The 16,521-nt window shown below is 42.0% G+C and overlaps 1 protein-coding gene across 2 annotated transcripts; it reads right to left on the bottom strand.

The window, feature by feature from the left end:
• Positions 1–2,304: 2,304 nt before the first annotated feature.
• Positions 2,305–15,173, bottom strand: ZBTB21 (zinc finger and BTB domain containing 21; the record flags this gene model as incomplete). 2 transcript variants are annotated; one of them, XM_079546076.1, is made up of 2 exons in its annotated part: positions 2,305–5,488; positions 15,077–15,173. In XM_079546076.1, one exon carries the CDS (start codon positions 5,473–5,475, stop codon positions 2,305–2,307), a length of 3,171 nt encoding a protein of 1,056 aa, XP_079402202.1. The 2 variants fall into 2 exon arrangements, with proteins under 2 accessions (XP_079402202.1, XP_079402203.1); XM_079546077.1 differs by lacking the exon at positions 15,077–15,173 and having other exon boundaries at positions 2,305–3,285; positions 3,889–5,475.
• Positions 15,174–16,521: the final 1,348 nt, after the last annotated feature.

Genomic DNA, 16,521 nt, shown 5'->3' with positions numbered 1-16,521 from the left:
AACTTAGGTATGAGTTTACAAGAACATCTTCATATTTTCTATGCACACATCTCTTAAGTACATTTAAAGCACACTGAGCAAGTCTATATGTTTTTCTCATTTTGTTAAATTGGGTTACTTAAGAGCTGTACGCACTTCACTTTTCTTGTAAGAAATAAATTTAGTCTTATCAGGGTTTTTAAGAACTTAACTGATAGTGACAGGTTAACATGACTAAGTTGTGATCAAGTTTGCCTGGAAGAGAACAAAAAGAATGTTTAGCAACAATTTTATATTGCCATAAAAAAAATGAACGGAGAGGCTTGAAAATAACACTGCTTTTTTTTTTGGTAGCTAAAAAAAGGAAGCAGGTGGTCCATATGAAGCCTATATTTTTAAACTTAATTGAAGGAAAAACACTAAAAAATTCTGTTGGGAGAAAACTAACAGTGGCACACTTGGACTTCAATTGAGAAAAATCTTTTCTGGTGTGTGCCTAAACGAGGGTGCTCGTCCTCAGATCCTAAAGTTACACAGGTGCTTTATTTTTGCTAAATGCTGGTACGAGCAAGCAACACTTTCTAACTTTGAGTGTAGGATGCTGAAAAAAAAAAAAAGCACTATTAGAGTCATATAGAATGAAAGCCTCACTCCTATTCCCACTGAAACTGGTGACCAAACTCTTGCCCTTCTCAGTGAGCAAAGACTGGGCTCTGACTAGATAGTTTGGATTGCAACCCCAGTCCCTCAACTTCCAGAGTAAAGTTAGTCAGAATCATAAATACCATTTGCATCACTGATGTTCTCACTGTTCATTGCACTACTCCATGAAGTTTAAATTCCAGTAGAACAATTTTTCACTTAATTTACCACAACTTTTGGGTAAACGTTTCCTTGAACAAAGTAATTTTGGACCCTTGCTGTAGTTTCTGGTAAATATCTATGATTCGACTTTTACTAAATGCTCCAGTTGTGACTTGTGGTAAAATAATGGAACCGCACAAAGTATCTGCAGCACATTATTCTCATGATTTTCAGCAGATAAGAAAACTGCTACACAGTACCACAAAGGATAGGAAGCAGCAGAAAGAAATATTCTAAGCGTTGTATTCATAAAATACAGTGATAGCAATGTGATGGTTTTTCCTCTGCTTTGAGCTGGATATGCACGCTTAATACAAATTTCAAATACATACTTCTTCATTTATACAGATGTCTATATAAATATTTACATTTTTACTTTATGTTAAAACTTATCTTTGTACTCATGGCCAAGCTTATCACTGAGTGTAGGAACACAAGTCATCTTCTATCCCTTACCGAGCTTTTTTTGCTTCTTAATAGTTCTACATTTCTTTGCAGTTAGAATTACAAACAGTTGTACAAACAGAGGAAACAAAATTACGAAACTTATCCGACATCCATCCAATCTTAGTTCGTATTACAAACAGTAACATTTGCATTATGATGGCTGTCAATACAATGACTTTAGTTACTGAAATGTTCATAGTAAATTAGTCTTTGGGACGTTATATAAAGCGATGTACCCCACCCCCCACTTCTCCTTAGAAACTTATAATTAAATGGCTGAAAGCAGGCTTGCTGCTATTTTGTTTTCTTAATATAAAATCTTATTAATAATATTGCTGATTTTAAATTCTACTTTAATTTGCACAAGTTCCATATAACAACAAAACAATTTTATGTTCCCTTAAAATATCAAACATTCGTATCCAATAATATCGGGATTACTGAAACGTGAGGTTTATTCGTTATTGCTAAAGATCTCTAAGACCTAAGTCAATACATTAAGACACTCCATCCACTTCCTCTCTAACTGCAAGTGCATGGCAGCTATTTATATGGAGCTTCTGTGTTGGTTTCTTTAAGAAAAAAAAACAAAAAAACAACAAACAATGAAGTTGGTTACAGTATTTCACCACTATAAACTCACAGTTAGAATCCAAATTTTTGTTGCTCTTCCATTTAATATATAACTCTATATATAATACACACGCACACACCAACATCACAGGATGAAGATCCATGCATACAATCCAGATGCGATCGCATTTCAGTGTTAAATGAAATCAAAATTATTCTGTTACTATTAGATCCCAGTCCATATTATCTTTAATTACCCAGCTTTCTAGCTACTAACAAAGTTAGTTTACCTTAATCTCCAAATCCAAGCAGCATCACAAATTCAGAATCTTCTGTCGTCGTTGTTGTTTTGATCCTCTTAAATTTCAAGTTTACGTGGCATACATCCGAGATCCTGAAAACAGCCTCCACCAAATCAGCTTTTTAAGGTATCTCTGAAAGCTAATTGTGTGTCTGCTCATGGCTCCAAAGACTAAAAGCTGTCTTGAAAGTCCTGTGACAGAGTTTACACATGTACTGCCTTTTGAATGTGATTGCTGAGAGTGGTGGAGCATGATAGAAGAGCGTATCTGACTCCTGCGGTACAAATAATTTTTCAGTAGTAGTGGAGCTTTCAGACAAGCCTGTTGGACTATCAGGCTCCAAAGGCTGGATTTTGGGTAGTGGCGGGGGCGGAGGTAAAGGTGGTGGTGATGGGGAATTAGCTGGTGGACATACCTCAGGCTCCTTATTTGTGGACTCCTCTGCAGCCTGCGACATGTGGGACTGGAAGTGACTCCAGAGCCGGAAATTGGTTCGGAAGGCCTTGTTGCACACGTGACAAATAAATGGCTTCACGGAGCATAAGAGCTCTTGGTGACGCTCCAGTTGTTTGCGTACAGTGAAAATCTTCCCACACTTTTCACAGGGCCACAAACCAGCATCTTTGTTGGAGACTATTTCCTTTGGTTCTCTGCTTGTCTCAGTGACCTCATCCTCTACGTCGTCTGCAGGCTCTTCCTTGATTTGAATTTTAAACTGCTTGGAAACACTTAAGTCTTCAGGCAGGCAAGAGGAATCTTCAGAATCAAAATTAATCTGTTCTGACGAGTCACTGAATACTCCGTCTTCCTTTGCAGCAAAATTGTTTATTTTGTTGGATTCTGACTGAGGAGGCAATCTTAATGAACTAGTTATGTCTCCATTGTGATCCAGGATAGGTAAAGAAAAGTTCTCTGATGGAGCCATCGTGTTCTGATTGTGAACTTCAACTTGATGACGCCAAATACTAAAGGATGATTTGAAGGTGCGCATACACTCAAGACAAGTAAGCTTCTTGTATTCACACTTGCTTTCATGCTCATGCTTCAGCTCTGGGGATGAAAATCTAAGGCTGCAGTAAGGACAGACAGTAGCGTTTCTACAGAGTCGCTCATGATTTCCCTGTTCGATAAGTGAAGAGAGCTTAGCATTACAGAGACGGCACTGATAAACTTCCTTGTTTTCTACATGACTTTCAATATGAATATGGTCTTTCTGCTTAGGAACCTTATTTCCTCCAATTGGTTTTTCTCCTGGATGCATTTTTATATGCTGTTTGAACTGTGAGAGGAAACGATAAGCTTTTCCACAGTAGACACAAATATAGGCTCCTTTGGTTCTTGATCTTAAATTCCTTTTGATGACTTGTTGTGCTTGTGAAGTAGATTGTCCCTGAAAGCCTTGCTTGCCACGTCTTAGTTTAACTATCAGAGCTTTTTTAATTTCTCTCTCTCTCACTATATCGATCAGTTTTCTTTGGAATTTTTCATCCAAAACAGCATGAGAACTGGAAGCTGGTGAGGGATTCTTGACAATTCCATGTTGTGTCTGGCAGTGTGTCCACACTTTGAAATTTGTGTGAAATCTCTTGTGGCATATGTCACAAGCATAGGGCTTTTCTGGATTATGATACATGTTAACGTGACGATGAAGACCTGCTGTTGACCTGAAAATTTTAAGGCAGTGTTTGCATTTAAATTTTTTATTTGGTCTTGCTTCTTCCATTTCACTGTATTCATCTTTACTGACATCAGAATCAGCAAAATCAGCATCAAGGTGTGTAGGGCTTGAGCCTTCCTCGAAGTTTTCTTCCGATTCAGGAGAACCCTCTTCATTCACCTTGAGTTTTTTGAATGGTAGCCTTCTATCTGCTTGAAATCTCCTTTTTGCTGGAAGTCTACTTGGTTCCTTTTGATCATCCTCAGTTTTAAAAGGAAAGTCTTTATTTGTAGGTACTGATGTGTCACCCACTGTAACTCTTATTATTTCAGATGGATCTGAAAGTGGACTGCTGGGTTCGGTTTTTATTCGCACCTCTGTGAGAGGGGAAGAAACTTCCCTATCAGTTGTCTGAGAGGCACTGAAAGACCTAAGGCGATGTGGGTGCATTACCTGTGGCTTTTCATCTAAGACTAACTTCTCCGATGACTCTTTCAAGCATGACTTTTGAGATGCAACATTAAATATCTTCTGGGAATCAGTAGTTCCTGGTGAGGAGGAAGATGATACCTGTGAAGGTTTTAGGTCAACAGAAGGTGAATAAATAGGAACTTGGCTGTCCATAGACAGTGACCTTCGAAGTAGACTTTTTACGAGTGGACCACTTCTGTCAATGCTTTGGTTTTCAGGACCAGATCCACTAGATGGGATTACTAGTCCTAACTTTGAGTAGTACAGCAAATTCCTATCTTCACCTTGACCATTTCCTTTTCCTGCCTCTCGTAACAAAAATGCAGATTCTGATGAGCCACGCAGAGATAAGACTGGCGGACGTGGTCTTTTTAATAACTCTGCAGCCTTTCCTCTTAAAAGCTGACTACTGCTTCCTGGTTCATCACTTGCAATTTCTTTCTCTGCTAAAGGTTTTTGAGGCAACACTGTGTTCCTTTTCACTAAACCCCCTCTGCTCTGATCCTCTGCAGTTCCAGAAGTTTCGTGAAACTTGGTATAGCTCCCAGGGTTTTCTTTCAGCCATCTCCTTTCAGTCAGTGATAAATTGTGAAGGGTTTCAGTTGGCTTTGCTACTTGTGGTCTAATGCTAGTTTTGATAGCAGCAGAGGATAAAGGTTTAGAAGTATGGCTTAAATCATGCTGCATTTGATTTACACTCTTTCCTTGTGCATCGCTTCTGTTCTGACAGACAATGACACTCCTCTTCTGAGAACTACTTTCATCTTCATCTTGATACAGTATCTTCTTAACGGGGCAAGATGGAAAAGGAGCTTGAGGGCTCTTAGAAACAATGTTTGTAAGAAAGGATATTCCAAGGCTGTAGCCCAGCTCTTGCACAGCTGCAAGACTGCCTTTCTCTATGAACAAGGATGAAGAATAAATGTAGTTTAACACATTGTCAAAAGCATCTGGTTCACAAAAGTCGAGTTGAAACACTGACTGAGACTCATTCTCCTTATTTGTGAACAGGGTCTGGAAGTATTCGCTGCTGGCAGCTAGAACGTTTTTATGAGCTCGAAATTTCTGATCTCCTACTATAAGAACAACATCACATAGCTGTCCCTTTAGACGCTCCTCGTTCAGTGCGCTTAGAAGTGAAATGGCATGTGCTGGATTTATGTAATGCAAGAGCCCCTCCATTATCCTGATGTTCCTGAAAAAGAACATAGTAAGAATTATTTTCTTATTAACACAATAAGAAAAAAAAACTACACTGCTTTATGTAGTCAGTTGTTAGAGTTAATATAAATGAACCTAAACTCTCTGTACTTCATAAACAAGCTAATTGACCATCAATGTTGCCGAAGAAAAGAGTTTGTTTGGAGCAAAGGTATGGGATTTAACATAACATTGTTTTGCTTCAGCAGATGTACAGGCATTAGAAGCAGCCCATGCTAAAGAACACTTTCAAATACTTTCAGTTGATCTTATACTAAAAATATCACATTTAAATGGGAGATGGAGGTGGTATTGTGTTTTCTACCTGCAATATAGCTGTCCACATGAAGGAATTCCATTTAATTACTTCAGTTGATCATCTTTTTCTCAAGTTTAGCTTTAAAAAGATCTTGGCAATTACTTCAATAAACTTTTGAATTAGCTACTGTTGTGGTTTAGCCCACCATGCAGCTAAGTACCACATAGACACTCGCTTACTCCACTGCAGTAGGATGGGGGAGAACCGAAAAAGGTAAAAATGTGAGAGCTCCTTGGTTAAGACAGATAAGGACAGAAGGGGTTGACAGGAAAAAAAAAAAAAAAAAAAAAAAAAAGAACTAAAGAAAAGACAGCAAGTGATGCACAGTGCAATTGCTCACCACCCGCTGACTGACGCCCAGCCAGATCCCGAGAAGCAGCAGTCCCCCTGGCCAGCTCCCCCAGTTTTGCTGTTCAACGTGACACCACGTGTTATGGGACGTCCACGTGGGCCAGAGTCAGCTGTCCTGGTTCTTTCCCCTCCCAGCTCCCTGTGCCCCCTCAGCTCCTTGCTGGCTGGGCAGCGCGAGGAGCTGAAATGTCCTTGGCTCTGTGTAAGCACTGCTCAGCAACAACTACAACAACAGTGTGCTATCAACATTATTTTCATCCTAAATCCAAACACAGCACCATACCAGCCACCATGAAGAAAATTAACTCTATCCCAGCCAAAGCAAGGACACACACCTGAAGTTAGTTATACTAAGTCACTTCTTAAGGTTAAGCAACCCTGACAGTCTCCTGCTAACTAAACAAATTAAAAGGTTTTCATTGTTATTTTTTATAGGGTGATGAAAATGGCATTAATACTGGCAGAATTATCACCTATAATCTAGACTAATTCATTATGCCTGCTTATATTTAATGAGTGCTAACATGCATACACTTCTAACTATGAAATATATATTAACTCTTACACCTGCACTAACAGGATTTGGTTTCTTGAAATTTCATAATTTTAATTGAACTATCCCAGCAGCACTTTGCTTCTGCTAGAAAATAATCAGTTAACTGAATTTTCCATCTTATTCATTAGCTTTTACATGGATTTCACGCCCATAACCTACAGTTACCCCCAGACGCATCCAAGGGTGCAATAAGCACAAACTAAACTGCAGTGCAGAAACCCCCACTCTGCTTCAAAACACAGCCTACTCTCTGCTGTAGAATGTCTCCATAACTCAACAGGCTTCTCTTGACTAGCTTTTAACGAGAGAAGACAAACAGGTTTTAAACTAGTTTGAGCAAACAACTTCTGTCAAATAAATTGAATTTTATCTATTGGTGCACACGTACACATGCACAGAAATCAAGAATATCCAATTTTATTTTGTTGCCATGGACACTCCTACAATTCTGTTTAAGACAACCTGCAGTACAAATTTTTAACTACCTTCCTCTATGGTGATGAAAAACAAGTTAATGATGTGTCTCTTAAAAGCAATTCTTTTTGCAGCTGATTTAAGAGACTTAAAATATATACATATGATATATGCTACCATAACAAAAAGGTTTCACTGTTCATCAATTCTCAATGAAAGCTGACAATTTTATCAAAATAAAAAATAAGAAGATATAATTTTATCAAAATAAAAAATAAAGAAGCTATAATCCTCTAATTATTAAATGAGAAATCTTGCAACCAATGGGCTTCAATCACAGGAATTGACTGAAGTCTAAGTTGGTAATGCTGAGAAAATGACTTAAAGTATGCTGGATACAGTGTCTCAGGACATTGGTCATATCACAGGACTGAGCTACCAGTTTTACAGCTGAAATTACCAGATGAGTTCATAGTATCAGGGCAAAAGCAAAATTCTGTTTCTTCTTCAGATCTGCCTCTCAATAGAGTGTTCCAGTGCCTTGCAGCATTATTTCATTAACACTAATTTATCCTTAATTCACCTCAAATAGTTATAAATGCATTATGCCTCCACTACTCTCTCTAAAAAGGTAGAACAATTACGCCTCTATGAATGTGAGAAATCCATCTGTTTTGTTCTATTTTTTATGTTTGACTTAAAAGTACCATCTGGGGTGTGAACTATTTTTTGGACACTTCTGCAATGTAAAGTGGTGGTGTCCGAATGGCCCTAGTCCAGCTGGGAGGTCTGCGCACCCGTTAACACTTGAAATGCTATTAGCAAGTGCTCCAGGAATGCATTTTTCCCTTTAGTTTCATCTTAAAGTTTACACACTCATATGATTTGTCTGTGTCGCAAATTAAATAGTCTACAGAGATAACAAAACAACAATGTATTTCTGAAGGAAACTTGAACTAAAATATAGTAAAAACACCTACTAAAAGTTGCAGCTGAACCCATACCTCAAGGACACGCTGGGTAGGAGACGGTCAAATGTTCTGAAGTATTTTCAAACCTTTCATTTTAATCTGCTTTACCCAGGCCTTGAGTTTTCTGTAAGACACCTGAAGAATAAACACCATGCAGTTACTATGCGTTCCTTTACTCATCATAACACACTAATGCTATTTCTACAGGTTGGTGTAAAATTCACACATCTAAAACGGAATCCGACAGCCCCCCAATTTTCTTCCAATATACTCCTTAGTCGTAGGACATCTTGAACACGCTACATTACACAAGACAGAGATAAGCATCCTAGTACAATCCTCCATTTCATTCGCAGAGCACAGCACTAGAAGAGGCAGACCTCTTTGGTGCAACTGGCACTTTAACAGTAACCAAGGCTGCAATGTACACAACTGGCAGGGGACCAAATTAATCCTGCAAAGGCAGCTTTAATCCTGGTCTTTCCTACTTCTAGTGCTTGACTTTCAGCTCCATAGCCTTTAAACACAATGGTCAGAAATAAAACAAGTTATGGTATGTTAAAAAACAAATCCAGAACCAAAAAAACAAATGCAGAACCATTTTAACACCTTTACACAGACCATAAGAAAGCCTTTTAAGACAGATTTTAAAAAATAAAACAAAAAACCCACAAGGTTACTTTTACTGCGTAAAAGTACAGTGTATTAAAATTTCACTGCATGAACAGTTGTTGATAACAAAGTTAATCAGAGAGTTTCTTTCTCCCTTTGGTTCATCCTATCTGCATGCTGCCAGTCACAACTGCAGCTGCGCTAGAACAAATATTTGCAGGTCTGCGTTACAGAACAGGTCAGACAATACATAGAGAACAAATATTTCTTTTCAAATGCTGCTCATTTCTCACAGTCAAGCTCAATCCCAGGAACAATTGCATTGGCATAACTGAAGAGAAGGCAAACTGTGGGAATGGAACAGCTCTGGGAAGACAAGAAATTCTTACAGCAGTTTGCCACTAAAGCTGATGTATGGCTGACAGCACTGAACCCTTTTATAAATGGCATCCTGACTGTGTGTAAACAACAGATTTGATTCCAGGTGTTTGAGGAATCATACTTCTTCGGCTGAAGATTATTTTGCCATTAACTGCCTAAGTCCTTTCCTGATAAGCTGCTTTTTTTTTTTCCCCAACCAACTTTTCCAACTGCTTTCAGTACCAGATAGAAACAAAGCTATTTCCTACTTTGTTCCCTGATGCCTGAGTGATGTCAAGGAGACAGAATGTACCAGATCTCTCACTGTCTGTGCTCTGGTCTTATGTGCTACTGGTCCTCATGAGGAACAATGACAGCGAGGCTCCAAATCCAGAAGAGGGAGGCGCAACAGGAGCACCTTTGGGAGATAAGAGATTTTATTGTCAAATCTTCACAGCCCTCTACTAATATCAGCCTTCAGAGGCTGAAGTACCACATTTGTCACAATATTATAACAAGAAGAGCAAAGTTATTATTTTGAACAAGGACAGAAAAAGATACCTCCACTATTTCAAATGACTGAAAAAAAAAAAAAAAAGAAAAAAAAAAAAAGAGGAAGTCTCTACTCACAAAAGCTCTTCACAAGTGAAGGGTGAAGAATTTTTCTCGTTAGCACAGCAGTTCATTGATTCTCACTGTCATCACAATGTGAGATCCCCTTCCATCCCCTGTCCCTTACTCTCATACCTCCTGCTCCAGCCCTGGGGTCCTCTACCTTCTACTGGCTCAGTTGCTCATGTGACCACCCACTAGGTTGATTCAGCTCCCAAAAATGAGGCAGGCAAAAAAAAAAAAAGAAAAAAAAGAAAAAATAAATCAACCCAACTTTTTATATACGCGCTAATTTAGAGGTGAGAAAGTTAATCAGCTCGTGCAGAGGTCAGATGCATCAGAGCTGCTGTAAGAGAAGCAGTGAAACCGCCTGTTCTTTGTCAGCAAGTCAATCTGCTTTGCCATCTGAAACTTCATTTTCAGAAGCAATGAAGTCACTCAGGCTGAAACTTTACAAATAGAATCAGGCAGACGTTGTAATGAACATTTTCATACAACTAATACTTGTAAATACATATGTAACTAAAACAAACAAGATGTTGCTGTTGCCTGCTGACTTCCATTATAACCACGTAGCTATCAGCTAAAGCCACGTCAACAGTGTCCTGGGGATGCAGGTAGCAAAGACTGTTCCGAAACACCTGAGGACACAGTGCTGCAGCAAGAATGTGCCAGGGCTGACAGAAACTGCAGTTAGAGAACAAGAAAACGTAGGAAAAGAAGAAACACACACACAGGAGACAGACAAAGAGAGAGACTGAACAGTGGCTCTAAAAGGGAAATACATGTACAACTGCGGTGGAGGGAAACCCACCAAAACACAGAGAGATACGAACGGAGAGACCCAGCCTGGGAACACAAGAGGCTTCCTGTGGTGTCACCAGGGAAGCGCAGGCAAGTTGTGCCTGGCCATGAGCACTCTGCAGCGGCTTTGATGGCTCTGGTTGATCTTGTACTGCTTCAGACCCAAAGTGGAAAGAAGCCTCATTATCAATCAAGAGACCGGATGCAAAAGAAACCTACATTGCTTAAACTTCTGCTTGAGTATCCTGTGCTGGATTGTATTATTTGAGCTTGACTACAGCTTGTCAAACGCCTTTTCACATACACATAACTGAAACTTGAAGTAAAAGCTTTGAGCCTACAGAACAAGATTGTCTGCACCCCTGTAATTTTTTGTCTAAGTACATATTTGAGTTATTTCTTGCTGCAAGTTTGGGGATTTTGTCTTTCTGGATTTTGAAAAAAAGTTATTTCAACTGCTACTGTTGTTTTCTCCACTGCAATCAACGCTGAAAAGTCTCTGAAGACAGATCTTTTCATTTCCAGTATGTCGGTAGCCAGGAGATTTAGGAAAACAAGCATAAAATCATAAGAGAAATGTATTTATGTGTGAAACTGATATAACGATATCAAACTATTTGACACAGGCGCACCAGAAGCAGCAGAAATTTAATGACAGGAAAAGAAGAAATTCTGTACTATTGCAGTCTCTTTATTTTGCCCTCCACTACAGACAGACCAGCGATTATCCTAACACAGATTAGATGCTCAGGAATCAGAAACTGTTTTTCACATTCAGATCAGACATCGCTTTGTCAACTGACATTCAAAACAGCTCCAAGCTACAAAGTCTCTGAGTAGCACCACAATGCCTTTCACGTTCTTGTTTACAAACGAGCAGCTTTTAAGGGCGTGATTTCACCTTAGTCTCAGTCCAACCTAATCAGAGATTGAAGGGATCAGTCTGCACCTCCTCCCCCTCTAAGGACAGACAAGTTCACTGTCAGCTGGGCAAGCTGATCCAGCTCACCAGGAGATTGCACAACCATGGGATATAAGGGAGAGGGCAGGAATGTGTGCTGGCTGGGAACTCTTCTCATTCTTCTTGGAAGAATTCATGAAGATTAGCCATGGTTTGATACGATATTTGTCCTGGCTTCAGTACCTCAACTGCAAGGTATGCAACTCATCATCCAGACTGCTGCAAATAAAAATCAATTGCATTTTAAAATCCCTTTTCCTAAGGAGGTCTTCAGTTTTCATTCTTTCAAGTTTCTTAAACATTGCCATCAAAATCCCATGGGAAAAGCCTCAAGACTTGATGGCAAAATGCACCACTACAATCACTGAACAAAAAACTCATCCCCAGCAATATTTCAATTCCCCTCCCCCCCTCTCCCCCCCCCCTTTTTTTCTTTTTAAACGAGAGATGCATGACATCAAGAATTTGAAGAAGCGGGAATGCACACCAAATCTGTATGGCTGCATTCTTCCTAAAAGTTGAATTTATTAGTTTACTGGTAATGCAGAGATATACTTAGCAAGTTGAATAGTATTTGGTCACCTGCTTTGCTGTATGAGCTGCTTTTTGTTTAACTGGTCTAATACACAATAAAATTCTATTTACATACTGCTTTCAAATCTGCTGGCATAGTGAAAATGACAAACCACAATCATAATCACAGAAATATTTCTCTTAATATAAAGATGCTTTTTACTGGCATAGTATTTTTTGGATGGGAACTCATGTAAGATTATTCCGTATAAACATAATTTTTTACACTAACGTCTGTGCAAGAATACAAGTACAGAAGTAAAAATTCCTTAATCCAAAGCATGCTGAACTACTATAATAGCTGAAGTGTGCACTGAAACTAGTAAATTGACAAGTAAACAACTTGGTAAATTTCAAGATCCATAGAGTGCAGGTATCTTTTACTCATTGAAGTGACCCAAAGAAAACTCCTTTCAGCCACTGTTAATAAAGGGCAAGATATGAAGAAGCCAACTTCTCCAAGGTTCTCTGACCATTCAGTGTAGCAGCGTTCATTAGGAAGCAGTTCACTTGCTCGAAAGTTACCACTTTTAACAGAGAGCTGAAAACAGCTGCAACTATGGCCTATGACTCACAGCTCCGCACCTCCCAGTGCAGCACAAACTGTGTGGTGGTTACAGCCCCGCTTCCTCCACCCAGCTCCTCCTCCCTACCCCCCGTATGACCACACTTATTAACAAACCGGAATTATCATTACTTTGCAGACAGAACGGCTTTCAAAACCTGGAAAACTAGAAATGGAAATTACTTGATGTTTTTAAATGGTAACTGCTTCACAGCTACTGAAGTTCAAAAACGAACAACTTCAATGAAGCACAATGGCTTTCTGTAAAGTTGTCCATTCAAACCCAAACTATGGCACATCTCTGCTTGACAGCAACTAACTGTAAGGAGAGCAGAGACAGCCACTCCTGAGAAAATGATCAGAACAGCTGTTTAATTCTCTATCAGTATTTTCCAACACTGTGTACACACAAAAGATGAGCCCAGAAAAAACCCATGTCTTTGCAATATCAAGCTTCTGGTGATCCACACAAGAGAGGGGACACAAATGGTCTAACTTATGATCTTTGTGTACAATTAAACATATAGCACACATGACTTCTGGAGCTTCTTACAAACACCTCTTTCTGCATTAATTGCTCATATTATAGAATGGCTTGCATAAGAAGGGTCCTCAAAGCCCACCCGCCCCAACCACCTGCCCCCTCCCACCTCAGGCTGCCCAGGGCCCCATCCAACCTGGCCTTGTGCACCTCCAGGAATGGGGCACCACAGCTTCTCTGGATGTACTAAGGGATAAGTTATGCTAAGTATTTAAATAAAGCACCTAACTCATAATGACTTGATTCCCAATTTGGATCATTGCCCAAAAGGCAATGTTGAAATTAGTGGAAGACCAAGAACACACTGGAAAAAAAATATACAGCCACCCCTTCAGTTTCCATCCACAGCGGTGACCTTCGATCCAGCAGGCTCTGGGAAGCCCACAGCTGGAGAGACGCCTGATAAACCCTCTTCTGACACACATCCCCACAGCTGAAGTCTCCAAAGGTTGTAGTATTTCCCCACAAGTCTTCACTGAGGGACATGCAAATTCTTTAAGTGCTCACATCTAGCCATCCTGAGTGGACTTCCTATAAGAAGAAGACACCACATGTTCTTCTGAGAGGACAACACTGTCATGAGCGTAATAACAGATAGAGAGAGAGAGAGAAGTATGCTAGATCCTATTAGGGAGAGAAAGCCACATCATTTGTGTTTTGCAAACAAGGTTTATAAAAACAGTTGCTAAGGTTTGCTCAGAAGTTCCCCCCCCTCAAGAATATCATAAGGCTGGTGGAAAATTTTAGTCAAAGCAGTTAGTTTGTCAGTTTGAGCAAAGAACAGAACACAGTAACTAGCAGCCTTTAGACAAAACAGATATAGCACAGTACTCTCTTTTATCTGAAACAGATTTACTACTCCTGATGTCATATTGAAAGCATTATTATATAAAAATGTATTAAAAAAAAAAAAAACCAAAAACCTGTATTTCCACAGTAATATTGCTTTAAGGATGAAAACTCCAACAGTATCTTAACTGCAAGAGCTTCATTGTACTTGGAAAAAAAAAAACCAAAAGGTGGGATTATGTAATTCACCACAATGTCATATCTACATATCTACACCAACCCCTCCCACTGCACTCCCCCAAGAACAGGTCAGCTTTCAGAAGAGTGCCGTTTAGTTATTAAGAAGTGCTTGTTCATTGCTTGTTGAAGTTCCACAGTATGCCCTTCCTCGTCAAAATAAGTCATGGAGATGGAAGTGCTTCAGAGCTTTGATATTTCACCTGATCCACATCCAGTCAGGACAAATAACGAAAGCTACACTAAAGTTCGGACGTGCATTAAGGCTGGCCCCACCAACTCCTTCCCACCCTGAAATTCGCAGCCTAGAAGGAATCCCCGTTTCAGCTGCAGCAGCTCTCCACACTACAGGCGGCACCTGCCCACCGCACTGTCCCTCCCCTCAGGCCGCCAACCAGCCCCTGAGCGACCGCCGGGTGCCGCGCACCCCGTCCCGCCGCCAGGCGCAAGCGCGCGCATCTCGCGCCGCCAGCGCCCCGCGCCGCTCCCCACGCACGGCCGCTCCCGCTCGCCCGCGCCGCGCATGCGCCCTCACAGAGGCACCGCCCCCCGTTCCGTCCACAGCCTCCGCGCAGGCGCAGTTCCGGCAAGGGGGGGGAGGGGAGAACAGGGTTGAGGCGGAGCTGGGCCGCCGCGCGTGCGCGGAAAGCCCAGCGGCGAGTCTATGTGGCGGATGCGTGCCGGCGCAACGGGCGCCCGCCGCCTACTTCGCGGCGCAGGGCGCGTGCGCGAGGCAGAAGGAGAAGAGTTTCGTAACCGGCGCAGGCGCAGTGCCCCGATCGGGGACCGCAGCCCCGTTCGGTGGGGGAAAAAAAAAACACCTCAGAGTTACGTCAGGAAAAGACGCCTTTGTACACGGGGAGACCCAAGCGGCGCGGGCGGCCCCCGAAACGGGCGCGAGACGCGGCCGTTACTCACCCGCTCTGCCGCCGGCCGCGCCCCCCCCTGCCGGCCCCCCTCGGCGCCGCCGTTCACGGTTCGCCCGCGCGCGCTGCTGCCACCGCCGTGATTCCATCCATCTTGAATTTGACGTCATCCCACACCAGGGATGAGGTCATCGAAGGGAACGCTCGTCACGTGCGCAGCGCTCCGATTGGCCGCCGGCAGAGCGGGGGGCGAGGCGCCGGCGCGGCGGGGAGGGCAGCGGCTGGGGACGGCGACGGGGGATCCCCCACCCGCCGCCCCTCCCCTCTTCTCTCTTTTCCTCAGCCGCTCGCTGCGCGGGCCGGCGGCCGCCGCTCGCTCCGGCGGCTCTCCCGCAAAGCCCGGCGTGGCGTGAGCCCCCTCCCTCCCGACGGCTGCTTAACGGTCGTTTGCGCGCGCGAGGGACACTGAGGCAGAAGCTTCGGGGCGGCGCGTGGGGGTGCAGCTCTGCTCCCCTTCCCCCCACACGCCAACACAAACGCACTCGGCTTGTAATGCTCGTTTTGCCGAGAGGCAGGGCAGGGCCCTGGGGTCGGGCTGTCGGAGCCGTGCTGAGGGACTTTCGAAAGCCTTGAGGGGCTGCGTGAAGCGGTGTCTCGTTGGGATTGCCCGCCGTGAATTACCGCTTGTGGAGGGGTTTGTGTGTAAGAACACGAGCGCTAACATCTCAAGAGTTTCGTCTTAAATAAAATTTTAAATTACCAAACTTATCTCTCTCTCTCTCTTTTTTGGTTTTTTTGTTTGTTTGTTTTTGTTTTTTGTTTGTTTTTGTTTGTTTTTAGAAGCTAATCTGGCCCATTATCTCTTCATTAAAGACAGCTCAGTTTCTGGAGATTAACATCTAATCCACACGCTGGTTGCTTTTAAATATGCCGCACAAATACTCTGAAGTAGCTACTAGGATCTCTGTAATTCCTTTAGTGCTGCATTGAAACTTGGTTTATTTCCCCCAAGGATTCAACACAAATGGTCTAAACCCCACGAGAGAAAACCCCATTACGAAAAATGTCAATGGACCTCAACAGTTCCAGCATAATGCTTCCCTTTCCAAATAGAATTTTTGCCACTGCCAGCTCTTTTTGGTTGTGGTGCAAACTTCTTAAGCTGCCTGTAAAAGGAGGATACGCTGACTCTGCCAGCGAAGTGCTTGTGAAACCAACCTGAGCTCATCCATCCAGCAAGGCCCTGCTAATGCTTTTCAGATGTCTGCAGTTATTTCTCCTCCAAGCAGAAACAAACCAGCCTTGCGTAATTATTTTCTCATCTGCCGTTCTCCAGAAGAGTCTGTGTCGCAGATGGAGAACATCCATTCCACGTTTACCCTGCTGAAGAACTGCATGCTTCAGGGTCTGTGTGACATGCACAGCTGTGTAAATATGTTTTAATATGGAGTTGTTATCAGTGCTTTTTATTTGCCGATACCTAGTGAAAGTGTAATT

The sequence above is a fragment of the Tetrao urogallus genome (genome assembly GCF_951394365.1).
Source record: "Tetrao urogallus genome assembly, chromosome: 1".
Classification (NCBI taxonomy): domain Eukaryota; kingdom Metazoa; phylum Chordata; class Aves; order Galliformes; family Phasianidae; genus Tetrao; species Tetrao urogallus.
The sequence above is the reverse complement of the archived record's forward strand: the minus strand, read 5'-3'. Positions and strand labels throughout refer to the sequence as shown.